The sequence below is a fragment of the Dipodomys merriami genome, unplaced genomic scaffold (assembly GCF_024711535.1).
Source record: "Dipodomys merriami isolate MVZ:Mamm:240054 unplaced genomic scaffold, mDipMer1.0.p SCAF_19, whole genome shotgun sequence".
NCBI classification, from domain to species: Eukaryota; Metazoa; Chordata; class Mammalia; order Rodentia; family Heteromyidae; genus Dipodomys; species Dipodomys merriami.
In genome coordinates, this window is record NW_027203270.1 from 4828597 (window position 1) to 4847996 (window position 19400).

Below are 19400 nucleotides of genomic sequence, written 5' to 3' on the forward strand. Positions count from 1 at the left end.
ACACACATACAAAAACATAAGAAGAATTGTGCTAAAGAAAGTAGGTTAAAAATGTTAGGTGATACGACAAAACTAACAGGACTTAAGAAACAAAGAACTCCCACTCATCTGGTCGAACCACTACTAAATATCCCCGTGCTGCTGATCACATGTATGGTGTATAACATGTGAACACCATTATATGTTATAGACTGTGATAGACAATATGCTCCAGCAAAGTTAGAATGAAGTTGTGACTTTAAATGAGCATCATTATTCCACAGTACTGTGAAATTCGGGAAATTATGTAATCCCTTAATCACAATAAAAAAAAAAAAAAAAGAACCTCGGGGAAAGTAGGGAGGGAAGGGATGGTAGGGGGAAAACAATGGAGGGGGTAACAATGTTCAATAGGAAGTGTACTCACTACCTTACTACATGAGGTAACTGTAACCCTCTGTATAGTATCTTTACAATAAAATAGTTAACAACAAAAAAAAAGAAAGTAGGTTATATTGGTTTTGAGAGTTTGTCAGAACAAGAATAAAAGGAGTTCACATGGGGGGGGATAAAAAGAAGTACATCTTGAATGAAAGAATAAAGTGAAAAAATTTTTGCTGAATTGATTGTGATCATAAATGTTTTGCTTTTTAGAAGAGGACTTAAGAAACGGAGAAGTAATTTTTTTTTGTCTGTCATGGACCTTGAACTCTTGGCCTGGGCACTGTCCCTGAGCTCTTCAGCTCATGATAGGTGCTCTACCACCTGAGCCACAGTGCCATTTCTGGTTTTCTGGTGGTTAATTGGAGATAAGAATCTCATGGGTTTTCCTCTGCGGGCTGGCTCTGAACCGCAGTACTCAGATCTCAGCCTCCTGAGTAGCTAGGATTATAGGTGTGAGTGACCCTTGGAGAAGTAAAATTTTTAAACAATTTTCAAATCTGTAAAAATTCTACCATGCTCAAGGAACAACCTTTACATTTCATATCTCGTTTAAATGCACAGGTTTCCCTATTTGGATCCACCTAATGAGAGACTTATTTTGGAAGCTCTTAAACAACTTTATCAGTGTGATGCTATTGACAGGTAAAAAAAAAAAAAAATAGATTGTTGATCTCTCTCTCTTTTTTTTTTTTTTTTTTTTCCGTCAGTCGTGGGGCTTGAACTCTCAGCTTGGGTGCTGTCCCTGTGCTCTTCAGCTCAAGGCGAGCACTCTACCACTTGAGCCACAGCACCACACTTCCGGTTTTCTAGTGGTTTATTGGAGATAAGAGTCTCACAGACTTTCCTGCCCTGGCTGGCTTTGAACTGCAGTCCTCAGATCTCAGCCTCCTGAGTAGCTAGGATTACAGGTGTGAGCCACCAGCGCCCCAGCTGTTGATCTCTTTTTAAGCAGAGTTCTAAGTAACTTTCTTTTTCAATAGAAAATTATTTTTCTCAATTTGAATGGATTGTTTTATTGGAAATTCTAATCGTCCTTAGTTTGTCTTCACCACAATTCTGATTTAAACCCTGTCTTGTAAAAACAGTTTTTTAGCTGATCATAGTAGTATATGCTTCTCATATAAGCACATGGCTGAGGCAGGAGTATATCTTGATTTTAAGACAAGCCTGGGCCTTAGTGAGATCTTGTCTCAAACAAACAAAAACCTAAACTAAAAGCAAAAGCAGAAATATTCTCCAAACCCAAGCCATTTTTGTGTAATACTAGTTTTATTAAGCATTTTCTAACTGCCATTTTAGTGTTACACATTATGCTGGGCATATAAAAATGAAAAGGGAGCCAGAATCATGGTTTTCATGATCGTGTTATGGGGGAAGATCCTTTATTACTCTTTTATTTCTTCAAAGGCATCCTTTGTGCTTTTATATGTTTATATCTATTATACTACTGGCTCCTAACTCAGTTGTTTAATTTTTGGCTGTATCATGGTTTTATAATAGACAGTTTATATCTTTATATTCATCTTGTCAATAATCACAGTTTCCTGGGATTGAATTTCTGGAGTTCAATTCAGGAAATTTAAATTATGTCTGATTTATTCTCATCAGTATTACATTTGTATGTAAGAACTTTTTCTTTGTATTAAGGAGTGGCCATGTGACAAGATTGGGTTTATCTATGGTGGAATTTCCTCTCCCTCCACATCTGACATGTGCAGTAATCAAGGCTGCTTCTCTTGATTGTGAAGATTTACTACTTCCAATAGCAGCAATGTTGTCTGTGGAAAATGTCTTCATTAGACCTGGTAAGAAATTTATTGATAAGGTTTTTTGTTGTTGTTGTTGTTGTTGTTTTTGTGGGTCGTGGGGCCAGAACTCTGGGCCTGGGCACTATCCCTCAGCTCTCCAGCGCAAGGCTAGTGCTCTACCACTTGAGCCACAGCGCCACTTTCAGTTTTTTCTATTTAAATGGTGCTGAGGAATCGAACCCAGGGCCTCATGCATGCAGAGCAAGCACTCTACCACTGAGCCACCTTCCCAGCCCTATTGAGAAGATTTTTAACAACAAAAAATTTGACACGTGTAGCAGCTCACACCTATAATCCTAGCTACTCAGGAGGTGATGATCCATAGCATTGTGCAGGCAAAAAGTGCTCAAGATCTCATCACAACCAGTAAAAATATTTCAACATGATAGTTTATGCCTGTCACCTCAGCTACATAGGAACAATAAGTAGGATGATGTGGTACAGAAAATTAGCAGAAAGTTCACATTGTCCCCCATGCCCACCATAGGCACACAGTTCCTCTCTATTATTAAAATCTTTGTATAGCCACCCCTGATATTTAAAAATGAATACAAATTAAATGTTTTTATCTATAATAATTCAGTTATCTTTTGTGGGCTTAGCTAATATACTGAGTTGAAAGATCACAGCTTTCATAATTCTAGTCTGCTTTGTCCTTTTTTTTTTGTCCTGGGGCTTGAATTCAGGGTCGGTCTACTGTCCAGGAGATTCTTTTGTTCAAGGTTAAAACTCTACCACTTGAGCCATAGCTCTACTTACAGCTTTATTTTTTTGGGGGGAGGGTCTAGTCGTGGGCCCTGAACTCTGGGCCTGGGCGCTGTCCCTCAGCTCTTCAGCTCAAGGCTAGCACTCTACCACTTGAGCCACAGCACCACTTCCGGCTTTTTTTTTTCTGCTTATGTGGTGCTGAGGAATCGAACCCAGGGCGTCATGCATGCAAGTCAAGCGCTCTACCACTGAGCCACCTTCTCAGCCACCATCAGTAATATATTAACCTTGTTTTTTTCCTAGAATCTCAAAAGAAAAGGTAGTTCAGCCCTTATATCCTTAGATTATTTGAAGTTTCCATGTCTTTAAACTTTCCCTTTCCTCTTTTCTTGGTGTGTCAGTTTGGGATATAACTTAATTCAATATATGTCATCTTTGTTTTCATCTTTTGGAGTGACCTCCCTACTTTTCCCCAAGGAGCTTCTACCTTGTTACATTCAAGATTAAGAATGGAGTGCCCTATCTTGTGTGTATGTGTGTGTAATATAATATTATAGTTGCAATTGCTTTTTTTCTGAAAAATATTCTATTAGCAGTAAGTAATGTTGACTAATTTTTACTAGGAAGAATTAAAGCTAAACCTACTGTAAAAACAATTGTAAAGTATTGGGAATCAGGAATTTAAAGTCCTATCTAACTGTACCACTACTGAGTCATCTGACTATAGGTCTAGCTTTTCTGGATTTTGTTACTTTTCATTTGTAAAATTAGGGAGCCAACAGTTAAGGCTAGGGTAAAAGCAAAACAACCACTTTTTACTTGTTGGTAAATTTAAATAGATGAAATAATCTTTCACTTTTTGAGTCTTAGATGTTTTATTAGGCTAGCCTTGAACCTTGAACTCCTTGGTTCAATTTCAATCTCCCATGTAGCTGGAACAGTTTTTCTCCTCCCTTTCTTTCCTCCTCTCCCTCCCTAGGGATTTATTATAATTTTTATTATAATTTATTATAATTTTAGACCCAAACAGAAGTACTGCAAAGCAGGAATACCTTCTAATTTCATCAATTGAAATAAAAATTGTCCCTGTTGCCCCTCCCTCATCTGTATGTCTATATATTCTTGTTCTTTTCTGAATAACTTAAGAATAAATTGGTGACATTGTGCTCTGTTACCACAGAATATCTACATGCATATTTACCTAGAGCAAGGACAATTAGGAATATTGACATAATACTACTATTAGCTTATATAGAGTCTGTATTCAGACTGTCCCTTTTACCTAGACATATAGAAGTAGTTTTAGAATTCATTGGCTTGATTTTGTGAAAGATAACCATTATAATTAGAGTTAATTAATTGCTTGTAGGTTTTATTAATATATATTTTTTATCGTAAAGATACTGTACAAAAGAGGTTACAGTTACATGAGTAAGGTTATGAGTATATTTCCTATCGAGCATTGTTACCCCCTCCTTTGTTTTTCCTCTACTATCCCTTCCCTATAGTTTTTAAGATATATAATTTAGTGAATTCATATAATCCATACCCCTAACAGTTTTTATCATTCCATAAAGTTCCCTTGGTTCTACAGTTGGTTCATCTGTTATCCTTTTTATGAATATTTGAGCTATTTATGAGTAACATTTATGAGTAACATTTGTTTATGAGTAAAAGTGAGTAAATATAGTGAATCTTCTGTATATGTAGGAAATAAAATTATGCTGTTGAGTAGAGGTATGTAAACTGCCAGACATTTTGCAAAATTAACAGTACCATTTTAAATATTCCATCAGCAGAGTGCAGTTGTACCACATGGTCTCCTTGGTATTTAGTATTCCCATCCTGTGTGTGTGTGTGTGTGTGTGTGTGTGTGTGCGCACGCGTGTGTGTGTGCGCGCGCCTGTGCACATACACATACTGGGGCTTGTCCTCAGCTTCCCATTCTTGCTTAGCTTTTTTCTGTAGGCACTGTACCCCCTTGAATCAAATCTCCACTTCCAGCTTTTTGCTAGTTAATAAAAGATAAGAGTCTCATAGATTTGATTTGTCTGCCTGGGCTGGTTTCTAGCAGATACACTGATCTCAGACTCCTGAGTAGCTAGGATTTCAGACACCTAGCTCATTTTCATTTTATACATTCTTTTATAATTTATTTTGATTTGCATCTTCCTGATGACTGCTATTGAACACTTTCATATGCTTACTGACAATTTGTGTCTTTCTTTGTGACATACCTGTTAAAACGGGGGGGAGGGGGGAGGGGGTTGTTCACTCTTGTGCCTGAACTCTAGGCCTGGGCACTGTCCCTCAGCTCTTCAGCTCAAGGCTAGCGCTCTACCACTTGAGCCACAGCGCCACTTCCGGCTTTTTTTTCTGCTTATGTGGTGCTGAGGAATCGAACCCAGGGCCTCATGCATGCAAGGCAAGTGCTCTACCACTGAGCCACCTTCTCAGCCCCTGTTCAAACATTTTGACTGTGTCAGAATTTTTTTTTTTTTTTTTTGGTCGTGGGCCTTGAACTCTGGGCCTGGGTGCTGTCCCTGAGCTCTTCAGCTCAAGGCAAGCACTCTTACCGCTTGAGCCACAGTGCTACTTCTGATTTTTTGGTAGTTAATTGGAGATGAGAGTTTCACGAGTTTCCTGCCTGGGCTGGCTTTGCACTTCTATCCTCAGATCTCAGCCTCCTGAGTAGTTAGGATTACAGGCATGAGTCACTGGCACCTGGCTATGTCAGAAATTTTTAAAAACTAATTCATTCATTTATTTTTCTTCCAGATTTAATCTGTTCATTCCCTCTTAGAAAGGTTTCATTTTGTTTATTGTACTTTTCAATTCCAGTGGTCAGTCAATGCTTACTCAGAGGTACTTGAACTTCTTAAACCAAGAATATTTTCCAGCCTTTTTTTGGGGGGTGGTGGGGGGGGGTCTGGTCATGGGGCCTAAACTCTGGGCCTGGGCGCTGTCCCTCAGCTCTTCAGTTCAAGGCTAGCACTCTACCACTTGAGCCATAGCACCACTTCCAGCTTTTTTTTTCCTGCTTATGTGGTGCTGAGGAATCGAACCCAGGGCCTCATGCATGCAAGGCAAGCGCTCTACCACTGAGCCACCTTCCCAGCCCCACCCAAGAATATATTCATTTTTTATAATTGGATCTGTGTTGTACGTTTTGGAGACTACTTTCCTAGTTGAGGGAGTTTCTCAGTTTGTTCTCTGTTCAGCCAAGGAGCAGAAGGCTTATGTTTCCTCTGTTTGCTCCTCAGAAGACCCAGCTTTGAACAGTTCTACAGTTTTCCAGGATACTAGGCTTTAGCACTGATATCTCTGTTAAATTTTTGTCTGGCGTGCCTCTATTGGTATCACTAACCTGTAATCTTACCAAATACTAAGTTGGCTGGGAAAATATTGCTAATGTTTTATAGCAATTGTTCTCATCCTCCTCTTGGAACTATATGGAGCAGGAACTCCGGGAGAGGTGAATTGAGGTACTGTTGTACTTCAAACTCAGTCCTCCCTTCTTAGCAATGGAGTCATGTTTAATTACCCATAATTAGAAACTGGATATGTAATGGTCAGTTAAATTGTGGTGTTCCTCAACTCTAGGCAATATCAGATCATAATTTTTATTGAATGATTCTATATGTACTGAAATACAGGTAATGAAATGAATAAAGTAATTTTTACATCCCATTGACAAAAAATAAAACACTGTATAGATACATCATACATAGAAATATTTAGTAGTATACCTACTTAAGACCAGTATTCTTTGATTTAGACTGTTCCTATGCTGATGAACCTATCATAAGTTGAAAATATTGTAGGTCAAATACACATTTAAAATATGTAACCTACTGATCATAGCTTATAACAGAGTGCACTGTGAAATAATCTGTTGTTTATCCTCATAAATGTATGGTTAACATAGAAGTCTGGCTCCTGATACTGTATCATGAAGGAGTTGGTACATGTTGAGAAAAGATGAAAATTTAAAGTGTAGTTACTGCTGAATACATATTGTTTTCACATCATTGTAAAATCAGAAAATCCCAAGTTGAATTATTATTAGTTGGGGACCAATTAATATTGGATAGCCTTGAGGATTTTTTTTTTTTTTTGGTCAGTTGTTGGGCTGAACTCTGGGCTTGGACACTGTCCCTGATCTCTTCAGCTCAAGGTTAGCTCTGTACCACTTGAACCACAGCATCACTTCCCATTTTCTGGTGGTTAATTGGAGGTAAGAGTCTCACGGACTTTCCTGCCCAAGCTGGCTTTGAACAGCGATCCTCAGATCCCAGCCTCCTGAGTAGCTAGGATTACAAGGGTGAGCCACTGGTGCCGGCTTGAGGATTTTTTTAATGAATATGTGACAAATTGAAAACATTAAGAAGAAGGAGCAAAGAAGAAAAGTTGTAGAAGGAATTTAAAGCCTATCAAGAAGAGCTTATGTAGTTCTACCTTATATTACATAGGGTGAAACAAGATTTTGATGAATTTGGCAAAAACAGGCACAGTGGTGGAAAATAGAACTAAATTGTCTCATTTTCTTTTAGTTGATCCTGAGTACCAGAAGGAAGCAGAACAGAGACATCGAGAATTGGCAGCTAAAGCTGGAGGATTTAATGACTTTGCAACTTTAGCTGTTATCTTTGAACAGTGCAAATCAAGGTATATGAGTGAGGTGATCCCTTGTATTGGTAAATGTTAGTTGGATCTATAGCTCTGTGACTTTAGGCACTGAGGTTCAGTAGGGATGATGCTGAGGTATTTAAACATCATCATGTCAGGTGACTTAGGGGTGTCGGTGTGTGTGTGTGTTAGACACAGGTTAAGCATATATTCTATATGTATGTATGTATGTATGTATGTATCTATCTATCTATCTATCTATGGCATGTATTGGTTCTCTTTGTTCTTTCCTCAATCTCTTCCTGAAAATGATCTTACAGAATTTTTTTTCTGTGTAGATAAGTTAGTTGAGAAAATGCTTAGATGTATTTTTTAGTGCATATGTATGTAAAAAGAAGTCTGTTAACAAAATTTTTAAAACACGTTTTCAAGGTACCAATATTTCTGTTTTATAGTGGAGCTCCAGCTTCATGGTGCCAAAAACATTGGATTCATTGGAGGTGCTTATTTTCTGCATTTCGTGTGGAAGCTCAACTTCGAGAACTAATTAGGAAACTTAAACAGGTGATTAATATTTTTTTTCTCTGATGCCTATATAGGTCATTCTTTCTTCTTTCCATCCTTTCTGATCTACCTATCTTTCCTTTTCTGCTTAATTCTATATAAACCCATCTCTCTGACCCTGTGAATAGTTACTAATAGGTATAAAAACATTTATCTGTATATATTAAAAATGCACAATTTGACAAAGTTTGAAATCTGTATAAACCTATAAAACATCACTGCAGACAAGATCATGAGCATACTCACCTCCCAAAGTTTCCTAAAGCGCTTTTGCAATCCTTGTATCTCACCTCACATGCCTCCCTGTCCTCCTTATTTGAGTAACCACTCGTCTGCCTTTTGTCACTATATATGTTTTCATTTCCTGCTATTTAATATAAGTGGAATGATTGTACTTACCTTTTTTTTTTGGGTCTGGTCGTGGGGCCTAAACTCTGGGCCTGGGAGCTGTCCCTCACCTCTTCAGCTCAAGGCTAGTGCTCTACCACTTGAGCCACAGTGCCATGTCAGGCTTTTTCTGTTGATATGGTGCTGAGAAATCAAATCCAGGGCCTCATGTATGCAAAGCAAGCACTCTACCACGGAGCCACCTTCCCAGACCTAGTTACATTATTTATTTATTTATTTATTTTTTGGGTCTGGTCGTGGGGCCTGAACTCTGGGCCTGGGCACTATCCCTCAGCTCTTCAGCTCAAGGCTAGTGCTCTACCACCTGAGCCACAGCGCCACTTCCGGCTTTTTTTTCTTTTTGCTTATGTGGTGCTGAGGAATCGAGCCCAGGGCCTCATGCATGCAAGGCAAGCGCTCTACCACTGAGCCACCTTCCCAGCCCTTGTATGACTTTCCTTTTCCACACATGTTCATCATTCCATGCTGATTATCACTAATGACAATTAATAACATGAATAATCATTGTCTGTTTTCTGTCTTTCATTTTGGTGTCTTGTTTTTAAGACACAGTCTTGCTATGTAACCCAGGCCGGCCTCAAACTCATGAAATTATTTCTTCAGCCTCTTTTTTTTGTCGGTCGTGGGGCTTGAACTCTGGGCCTGGGCGCTGTCCCTCAGCTCTTCAGCTCAAGGCGAGCGCTCTACCACTTGAGTTACAGCGCCACTTCCGGTTTTCTGGTGGTTTATTGGAGATAGGAGTCTCGCGGTCTTTCCTGCCTGGGCTGGCTTTGAACCGTGATCTTCAGATCTCAGCCTCCTGAGTAGCTAGGATTACAGGCGTGAGCCACCAGCGCCCAGCTTCTTCAGCCTCTTGAGTGCTGGGATTACAGATGTTAGCCACTATAGCTGGCTGTTTCTTTTTTATTTTTTATTTTTCTTTTTATTTATTTTTGTTGGTTGTGGGGCTTGAACTCTAGGCTTGGGCAGTGTCCCTGTGCTCTTCAGCTCAATGCGAGCACTGTACCGCTTGAGCCACAGCTCACTTCCGGTTTTCTAGTGATTTATTGGAGATAAGAGTCTCACGGACTTTCTTGCTTGGGCTGGCTTTGAACTGAGATCCTAGGATCTCAGCCTCCTGAGTAGCTAGGATTACAGGCGTGGGCCACTGGCGCCCAGCTCATTTACTTTTTATCTAATTAATTTTGGGTGGTTCTGGGTACATGTCCTGGTGCTTGTTAGGCAAGTCTTCTCCTCTCCTTCAGGCCTCCAGAACTAGATGTTTAATTTTGAATGAAAGTTTTCTGCTTGCTTTGTCCTTACATCCGTCTTTATTTCTGCAGTGTCGCACATTAATCCCATGTACTATTTTTCAGCTCTAGATGTTAGATTTGCATCTTTAAAACAAAAGGGAATTGTTTCCTGGGTCTCTACTTGTCACTAAAATGGGTAATGCTGGGGAAGTAAACCCATAGAACTCTATAGTCCAGTTATAATATGCATAATTTAGTTAATATTTTTATTCTGGGATGATATTTATGTATCTATATATGTTCTTATGACTTGTATTTTCCTACTTTTATATATGTTTAATAGTTTTTGAGTGGATGACAGATTGTGAATTTTATTATGCTAGGTGTTGGTTATTTTTTTATTTTATCTACTTGGAAGCTATTTGATCCTTTTGGGTCAGCTTGCTAGATTTGCTATACAAGATTAAAACAGTGCTCACTCTAGAGCAGTATACTACTGAGGCAAGATCCTTCTGAGTACTCTTCCTAACACTTAATCTAATCTAATTTATAGGATTGGCATAATTCCTAATCTATTGTGAATACTAAGTACTATGTTTTCTTATCCTTTTGGGAGGTTCTTTGGTTAGGCTGATAGCTCTTCACATTCATGTGCCAGTCAGTACTCATCTCAACAGATCATCTGCAGAGCTCTGGTAGTCAGGCTTTGAGAATTCAGTACTCTGAAATACAGTATTCATGTAGTTTGTCCATCTTGTGGTTATTTCAGATGCAAGAGTAAATTTTTTATCCTTTTTTACACTATATTGGCCTGAGTAGACGTCTTTAGGAATGCCAAGTATTAAAAATAAAAGCCAGGTGCCAGTGACTTAACTCCTGTAATCCTGCTTACTTAGGAGGCTGATATCTGAGTGGCTTTGAAGCTAGCTTTTGGGCTATAAAGTCCCCACGAAACTCTTATCTCCAGTCAACCACTCAAAAACTGAATGGGGTGCTGTGGCTCAAGTGGTTGAGTACTGCCCTTGAGCACGAAGATGTTCAGGTACAGCACCCAGGCCCTGAATTCAAGCCCTACAGCTGACAAAAAAATAAATAAAAATAAAAGATCAGATTTGAGCACCAATGGCTCATGCCTATAATCCCAACTATTCAGGAATATTAATCCCAGCTACTACTGAGATTTGAGGACCACAGGTCTGACGACCACAGCCTAGGCAGGAAAGTCCATGAGACTTTTATTTCCATTTAATCAGCAAAAAGCCAGAAGTGGAGTTGTGGCTCAAGTATTAAGAGTCTCAGCCTTGAATGAAAAAGGTAAGGAACAGTGCCCAGGCCCTAAGTTCAAGCCCCAGTACTGGCATACACACACACACAAAAAATAAAAATAAAAGAGTATTTAAATTGTTCTGTTAGATTTACCACTAAACATATATTCTACAGCAAAGTGACTTTCCAAGAGAGACTTTTGAAGGCCCTAAACATGAAGTACTACGAAGATGTCTTTGTGCAGGCTACTTCAAAAATGTTGCTCGAAGGTAAGCTATAAGACTTTGAAAGGTGGATCAGAAATACTACTATATTTGACTATAATATATGAACTATTAAAGATTACATTTTAAAATTTAATATTACTGTTAATATTTAATATTAAAGACTAAATGTATACAAAGTATAGGAAGGTATAAAATTTGGAGTTAAAGATGTAAATTAGGAAAACGTTGCCTATGGAAACAGTCCCAGAATACCTAAAGTGAATGAATGGATATGTTAACAGCACTGATGGCTTATGCCTGTAATCTCAGCTACTTAGAAGGATAAGATCTAAGGATCACAGTTTGAAACCAGCTCAGACAGGAAAGTCCATGAGATTCTTATCTTTAATAAAGCAACAAAAAAAGTGGAAGTGGAGCTGTAATTCAAGTGGAAGACCACTAGCCTTGAGCACAAAAGTTCAAGACAGTATTCAGGCCTAGGAGTGGCATAAAAAAAAAACAAAAAAAAACTGTGTGTGTGTGTGTGTGTGTGTGTGTGTGTGTGTGTGTGTGTGTGTGTGTGTGTGTGTGTGTGTGTGTGTGTGTGTGTGTGTGTGTGTGTGTGTGTGTGTGTGTGTGTGTGTGTGTGTGTGTAACTGTGTGTAACTGTGTGTATATATAGATATAGGTCCAGAGGACAAAGGGCACATACTTCCTCTCCTATGTGGATCTTAGACCCAGAATTCAGCCTTCCATGTAAACACATAGGCGACTATACATATATGCATAATTAAGTGGACTATAAAGTATAGTCTATGCAGGAGTGATATTCTGAGAAAAACTCTGAATAATTAAGAGACATGACTATCAGGAAGTTAAACATAGTGTCAAGTGGGGGATTTAGTGGAAGTATTGTGGACAAAAAAGGAATGGGGAACAAATGTCATCAGAGTACCCAGTGTACATTTGTGAAAAAGAAAGTGGCAAACTTGATATGATTCAAGTGGGGAGGGATTTTGAAAATAGGGGAGAATGATAAAAAAAAAAAAGGTATCTTTGATCCAGATGCACTGCACACATAAATGGACATGTTAAATTATAACCCACTTGTACAACCATTTGAAGATTTAAAAAAATCTTTATAAAAACATTCATGAGAAGCCGGCCGCCTGGTGGCTCAGGCTTCTCAGGAGCCTGAGATCTGAGGATTGAGGTTCAAAGCCAGCTTGGGCAGGAAAGGGAGGAAAGTCCGTGAGACTCTTATCTCCAATAAATCACCAGAAAACTGGAAGTGGTGCTGTGGCTCAAGATGTAGAGTGCTCGCTTTGTGCTGAAGAGCACAAGGACAGCGCACAAGCCCAGAGTTCAAGTCCCATGACCGACAAAAAAAAGAAAAAAGGATACATGAGATTTTTCTAATTGTCATGTTTTAGAACAGTAAAATATCACTTTGAAAAGAGTTGTAGCATATTATAATATAAAAACTGTACAGGAAGTGGCACTGTGGCTCAAGTGGTAGAGCTCTTACCTTGAGTTGAAGAGCCCAGGGACAGTGTCCAGGCCCAGAGTTTAAGTCCCAGGACTAACCAAAAAAAAAAAAAAAAAAAAGGTTTATTTGCTGGGTGCTGGTGGCTCAAGCCTGTAATCCTTGCTGCTCAGGAGGCTGAGATCTGAGGATTGTGGTTCAAAGCCACTCGGACAGGAAAGGCCATGAGCCTCTTACCTCCAATAAACTACTCAGAAAACTGGAAGTGGCGCTGTGGCTCAAGTGGTAGAGTGCTCACCTTGAGCTGAGGAGCTAAGGGACAGTGCCCAGGCCTAGAGTTCAAGCCCCATAACTGACCAAAAAAAGCCAAAAACTGTACATTATGTAACCCAGAAGTAGACGATTTTGTTTTACTATGTATTACTTGAAAAAACTATATTCTTACACATGTCTTGAGAACACTATCTGATTTATTTGAGTCTTAGTTTTGATCTTTTAATAAGGTCTCGTGTGTGTGTGTGTGTGTGTGTGTGTGTGTGTGTGTGTGTGTGTCTGTGTGTGTGTGTGTCTGTCTGTCTGTCTGTGTGTCTCTGCACGCCTGCCCATGCATGTGCACGTGCACGCTACTCCTGGGGCTTGATCTTAGGATAGTTTTGGTAATGAGAGCCTGTGCTCTCAGCTTGTTGTCAGAAGTAGCTTTACATCTGTTGTTGGTTCACCTGCAGCTGGGTTTGGCTATAGGCTCTACTTTGGAGCACACTCTGGGTCATGCCATCATATCACTGGGGCTGAGTTCTCACAGCCTGACCACACCAAAACCGGCAGTCTTTAGTGGCTTAGCCATAGCAGAAGCAGCAATAGCAGCAGTGATAATGGTCCTTGCTTCTATGAAATAAAGCAATTTTTGTAGTATGCGCCAAACCTAGGAGATGCTAAACTTTGTTTGAGTGAATTATTGGTGTAGACTTGCAAATGGATTTGTAGAAGCAAGACATTCACATTGAAGAAATGGAAAATTGGTTCTTCGGACCATGTTGCATTAGTATAAAAATATAATTAAAGCCAGGCGCCGGTGGCTCACGCCTGTAATCCTAGCAACTCAGAAGGCTGAGATCTGAGGATCGAGGTTCAAAGCCAGCCTGGCAGGAAAGACTGTGAGACTCCTATCTCCAATAAACCACAAGAAAACCGGAAGTGGCGCTGTAGCTCAAGTGGTAGAACGCTCACCTTGAGCTGAAAAGCTGAGGGACAGTGCCCAGGCCCAAAGTTCAAGCTCCATGACCGACAAAAAAAAAAAAGTAAAAAAATAAATACATAATTAAAAGAATAAAGTGTTAAAGTCATTAGGTATATTTCTTCTGTATCATTAATAACTTCCTTACTTAATATTACAATGAAAGAGAGGGTATTGCTATTATGTAGAAGTTCATTGAGGAGGTATAGAATTTGAGAATGGGCAAGTGCTCTGTGGCCTCCTTAAACTCCCCCCTCCCAAAAAAGTAAACCTCTGCTTACTGTACTCTTGGTAGTAGAACATATTTTAGTTATTCATTGTTAGACTTGATGTTCTACTTCATTTCTTTATTGTTTTGATTTTTATCATTTGTTTTTTTCTGTTTATAGATCTATTGGAAGAACGTTTTGTACAATGGATGGACGTGGAAGCCCAGTTCATATTCATCCTTCCTCAGCAGTAAGTACATTATTTTTAATAAAGGGAAGACATAAGAGTATAGGAGTAAATAATATATAAATGACTTTTACTTTTCACTTTGAGGTTGAGGTTATATCTTCGTTTTTGTGTTGATACTGGAGAATGAACTCAGGGCCTTAAACTCAGCTTTTCATTCATGGCTGCTTTTCACTCAAGTGGTACTCCACCACTTGAGCCATTTCTCTACTTCTGGCTTTTTGGTGATCAATTGGAGTTCATGGATTTTCTTGCCGCACTGGCTTTGAGCCACTATCTCAGCTTCCTGAGTAACTAGGATTACAGGCGTGAGCCACCAATGGCCAGCCTCATATATCTCATTTATCCTCATATATATTGTACATAGAGCTGTAAGGGTATTGGTTGATCTAATTGTTAGGAGGATTTGGGTTATTTGATTGGTCTAATGTGGAATAATGAATAATAATAATGAATAATAATGAATTCCTTTGTATAGCTTCATGAACAGGAAACCAAACTTGAATGGATCATTTTTCATGAGGTATTAGTTACCACCAAAGTCTACGCAAGAATTGTGTGTCCAATCCGTTATGAATGGGTGAGAGACTTGTTGCCCAAGCTGCATGAATTGAATGCTCATGATTTGAGTAGTGTGGCTCGACGTGAAGTTAGAGAAGATGCAAGAAGAAGATGGACCAATAAGGAAAATGTAAAGCAGCTAAAGGGTAAGTCATTCCACTCTTAACTGTTATGTCATACTATTTCCTAGTGGTGCTTTACTATTTTTGTCTGTATTTTTATGAATTATTACTTTATTTATTTATTTATTTTGCTAGTCCTGGGGCTTGAACCCAAGGCCTGGGCACTGTTCCTGAGCTGCTTTTTTATTGTTGTTGGTCCGGGGGCTGGAACTCTGGGTCTGGGTACTGTCCCTGAGCTCTTCAGCTCCAGGTGGGCACTCTACCACTTGAGCCACAGTACCACTTCTGGTTTTCTGGTGATTAACTTGAGGTAAGTCTCACAGACTTTTCCTGCTTGGGCTGGCTTTGAGCCACCATCCTCATATCTCAGCCTCCTGAGTAGGTAGAGTTTACATGTCTGAGCCACTGGTGCCCAGCTTCCCTGAGCTTCTCTTTTGCTCAAGGCTAGCACTCTACCACTAAGAGCCATAGTGCCTCTTCTGGCTTTTTTCTGTTTATGTGGTACTGAGGACTCAAACCCAGGGCTTCATGCATTCTAGGCAAGCACTCTACCACTAAGCCACATTCCCAGCTCCTGAATTACTACTTTAGAATTCCTTTTTTTTTTTTTCCAAGGAAATTTAGAAAAGCAGCATAAGGCCAGGTGCTGGTGACTTATGCCTATAATCCTAGCTACTCAGGAGGCTGATTTCTTTTTTTTTTTTTTTTTTGGTCCAGTCGTGGGGCTGAACTCTGGGCCTGGGTGCTGTCCCTTAGCTCTTCAGCTCAAGGCTAACGCTCTACCACTTGAGCCACAGCGCCACTTCCAGCTTTTTTTTTCTGCTTATATGGTGCTGAGGAATCGAACCAGGACCTCATGCATGCAAGGCAAGTGCTCTACCACTGAGCCACCTTCCCAGCCCCCACGAGGCTGATTTCTAAGGATTGCAGTTCAATGCCAGCCTGGACAGAAAAGTCTCTTGAGACTCTCATCTCCAATTAACCACTTAAAAACTAGAAGTAGCACTGTGGCTCAAATGGTAGAGCACTATCCTTGAGCACAGAGAGGCTCAGGGACAGCATCTGAGTTTAAGCCCCACAGCTGACAAAAAAGAAAAGGAAAAGCAATGATCCTGAAATAGGGCAGGAAACTTAATTATCAGTTTACATACACAAAAAGGTTTGAGGCTAAATGGATGGGTCATATTATATCTTTATTTAGCTTCTCTGGTTAATAGAATTGTGAAGTTTTTTACCCAAGAAATTATAAAAGGGTCTTTAGAAATGTCAGCCACTTAGTGTTTTGTTGCAGTAATGTAACATAGTCCTACATGCTGCATTAGGGACAGTTGTTTTGACTTTCCCTCTATGTAATTTTTTTGTTGTGTTGGTAGTAGATATTTAGGGTTTCAAATTTAGGGTCTTAGGCATGCTAAGCACACACTATACTGAGTTACATCTCCTAGCACAAGTTCTTACTTTGTAAGCATAAATCATAACTTAATTTCCTTTTAATTCTTTACTTAGCATTGAAAAAATTAGGATATTTCTTTCTTTAGTTCTGAAATGCAAAATTAAAAATTTTATTGAATTAATTTGTCATTTTTTCAGATGGAATATCAAAAGAAGTCCTAAAGAAAATGCAAAGAAGAAACGATGACAAATCCATATCAGATGCACGGGCTCGTTTCCTTGAGAGAAAGCAGCAGAGGACACAAGATCATGGTGACACATTGAAGGAAACAGGCTAAGCAGTCAACCCTCCAATTCAGGAAGTAGGAAAAGCAGCCAGGAAGTGTGCTTCTACTTTGCCAGTTATTTCAGACATTACTGCCAAGAGGAAGTGGTCAGCAGCTATTTCTAGCCTGTGAGCTGAAAGCAAATCAAAGCTCATCAGTACCAACAAATGGAATTTTGAAGAAAAGGATTGGGTTGCATAGTCATAGGCAATGATACCCGAACCAATGAAAGACAATACTTGTAATATTTTCCTTGCTTCAGTTTTGCTGGCCTTAACTGGTATTAAACGCTGTCATTGAGATATTTTCCAAGAACATTGAATTGTATTTAATCAGCGTGTATTCCATTTGCATTGAAGCATTAAAAATTATTTTCCTTAAATCTCTTTAAGGCCTTCTTGTTGCTATTAGATTAGTGTTATTCAGGTACGTGACCTTTTTCTTCAGAAGGCTGAATTTACATTAAGAGGTTTTTACTCAGCAATACGTAGATGTCTAACTGTTTAATTGCTACAGAGCTTTATAGATATAGAGAAGAGTCAGTTAGTAAATAAAATTTGCCTATGACAGGATTCTTTCTTGAATTAATACTAATCCTTAAAATTGATTTTTTCTGGGATTATACAAATTCCTTTTTATATAAAAAATATATTGTTTAAAACAGTAGCTATAGCCATTAACCAAAGGAAAGATGATATATAAATAAATATATATATATAAAAAGTCTTTTTTAGCTGTTCCTACATACTTGCATCAGCATCATGTATGTAGGTGTAACAGTGCTTTCAAGTAGTCCCTCCACCTGGCCTACTCTTTTGCCTCCAGCTGCTTGAGTAGGACTATTTAAATATCTGGTACGCTGATCTTAAGATGGTATTTTCAAAGCAGCCAACACTACTTCACCAGTGTTTCAAATTGGAACCTTGAGGCTAGTTAGTATTACACTCAGGCCACACGCAGCACTTGCCTACTCTTGTTTACTGCCTTGTATTCTAGTTATTTGTGTATATGTCTGTCTCTCACTAGATTATACGCTCCTTGTGGGCAGGGGCTGTGTCTTTTTTGTCTTTGTATCTTCCATGGCACCTGGCATAGTGCTTTTGCACATAGTAGTCACTCAGTGTTTGTTAAATAAAGCTATTAGTGTCATTAAAACTCAAAAGACAGTATAATGTGTGTTTTTAGATATTTTGGTGTGGAATAAAATCTGAGTCTAAACTTTATAGGGAACTAACTTCTAGTATTTTCCTTTGGCATCTACGCAGGTTTTTTGTTTTTGTTTTTTGCTTTTTTGTTGGTCGAGGAACTTGAACTCTGGGCCTGGCGGCTGTCTTTGAGCCACAGCGCCACTTCTGGTTTTCTGGTGGTTTATTGGAGATAAGAATCTCACGGACTTTCCTGCCCAGGCTGGCTTTGAACTGTGATCCTCAGATCTCAGACACCTGAGTAGCTAGGATTACAGGTGTGAGCCACCAGCACCTGGCACAGTTTTATGTTCAGTATTAGAAACTTGAAGCCTTTCTTGAAAAGTCACAAGAGGACCCAAATCCATGTGCTTTTCCTTGTAGGTGAGTGGTTATGGTTTCTGTCTTTGCAGCAATGTTAATTTACTTAGGGCTTTAGACACTTTCAGTACATTGATCATTTAGTCTTGTCAGTTTCTCTGCTAAGATGTATGTTATTAGTGTGTTTCCTTAGATACAGTACTTGTGATGGGCTTGTGGGCTCTTGAAAGCTCTTTTCAGCAAATATTTACACACACTTAAAGTCTACAGTCATAGAGTCAAGTGCCATCACTTGTCCCAATATCATCTTCTGTGGCATTTTTCTTAAGGATATTCAGTCCATAGTCAGGTGTTAACATTTAGTCTATTTTGCTCTCCATCTCATTCCCTGCTCTGTTTTTTGTTTTTTTTTTGCCAGTCCTGGAGCTTGAACTCATGGCTTGTGCACTGTCCCTGAGCTTCTTTTGCTCAAGGCTAGTACTCTACCACTTGAGCCACAGCACCACTTTTGCCTTTTTTCTGTGTATGTGGTACTGAGGAATCAAACCCAGGGCTTCATGCATGCTAGGCAAGCACTCTACCACTAAGCCACATTCCCAGCTCCTCTGTTTTAGTCTGGAAAATGTCTTCAGTTTCCCTTAGTTTTTTTTGCATTGAATTTTAAGAAATGGCACTTGCTATTTTCATAGCATCCTCCATTTAAGGGTTTTTCCCCACCTCATAGTAAGGGTTTTTTTTTGTTGGTGGTGGTAGTAGTTGTTGGGCTTGAACTCTGGGCCTGGGCACTGTCTCTTAGCTTTTCAGCTCAAGGCTAGTGCTCTACTACTTGAGCCACAGTGTCACTTCTGGTTTTCTGATGGTTAATTGGAGATAAGAATCTCATGGAGTTTCCTGCTTGGGTTGGCTCTGAACCAAGATCCTCAAATCTCAGCCTCCTGAGTAGCTAGGATTACAGGCCTGAGCCACCGGCACCCTGCTAGTAAGGTATTTTTTTTTATTAGAATACTGCTTAAGTGATAGTCTCTCCTAGGATATCACATATTAAGGCATATGGTATTTGTTCCTTATTGGTGA

General features: G+C 39.3%; 1 protein-coding gene across 2 annotated transcripts in view; it reads left to right on the forward strand.

Annotated features, from left to right (window-relative positions):
* Dhx40 (DEAH-box helicase 40) overlaps positions 1 to 17207 on the forward strand; it is a 43184-nt gene extending 25977 nt beyond the window's left edge. For both annotated transcript variants that reach the window (XM_070027050.1, XM_070027051.1), the window contains exons 11-18: positions 985 to 1065; positions 2071 to 2228; positions 7493 to 7607; positions 8024 to 8132; positions 11213 to 11307; positions 14354 to 14423; positions 14899 to 15127; positions 16694 to 17207. In XM_070027050.1, coding sequence (XP_069883151.1) covers positions 985 to 1065; positions 2071 to 2228; positions 7493 to 7607; positions 8024 to 8132; positions 11213 to 11307; positions 14354 to 14423; positions 14899 to 15127; positions 16694 to 16833 — 997 coding nt within the window. In that variant the 3' untranslated portion in view covers positions 16834 to 17207. The remainder of the gene's footprint in view (positions 1 to 984; positions 1066 to 2070; positions 2229 to 7492; positions 7608 to 8023; positions 8133 to 11212; positions 11308 to 14353; positions 14424 to 14898; positions 15128 to 16693) is intronic.
* Positions 17208 to 19400: the final 2193 nt, after the last annotated feature.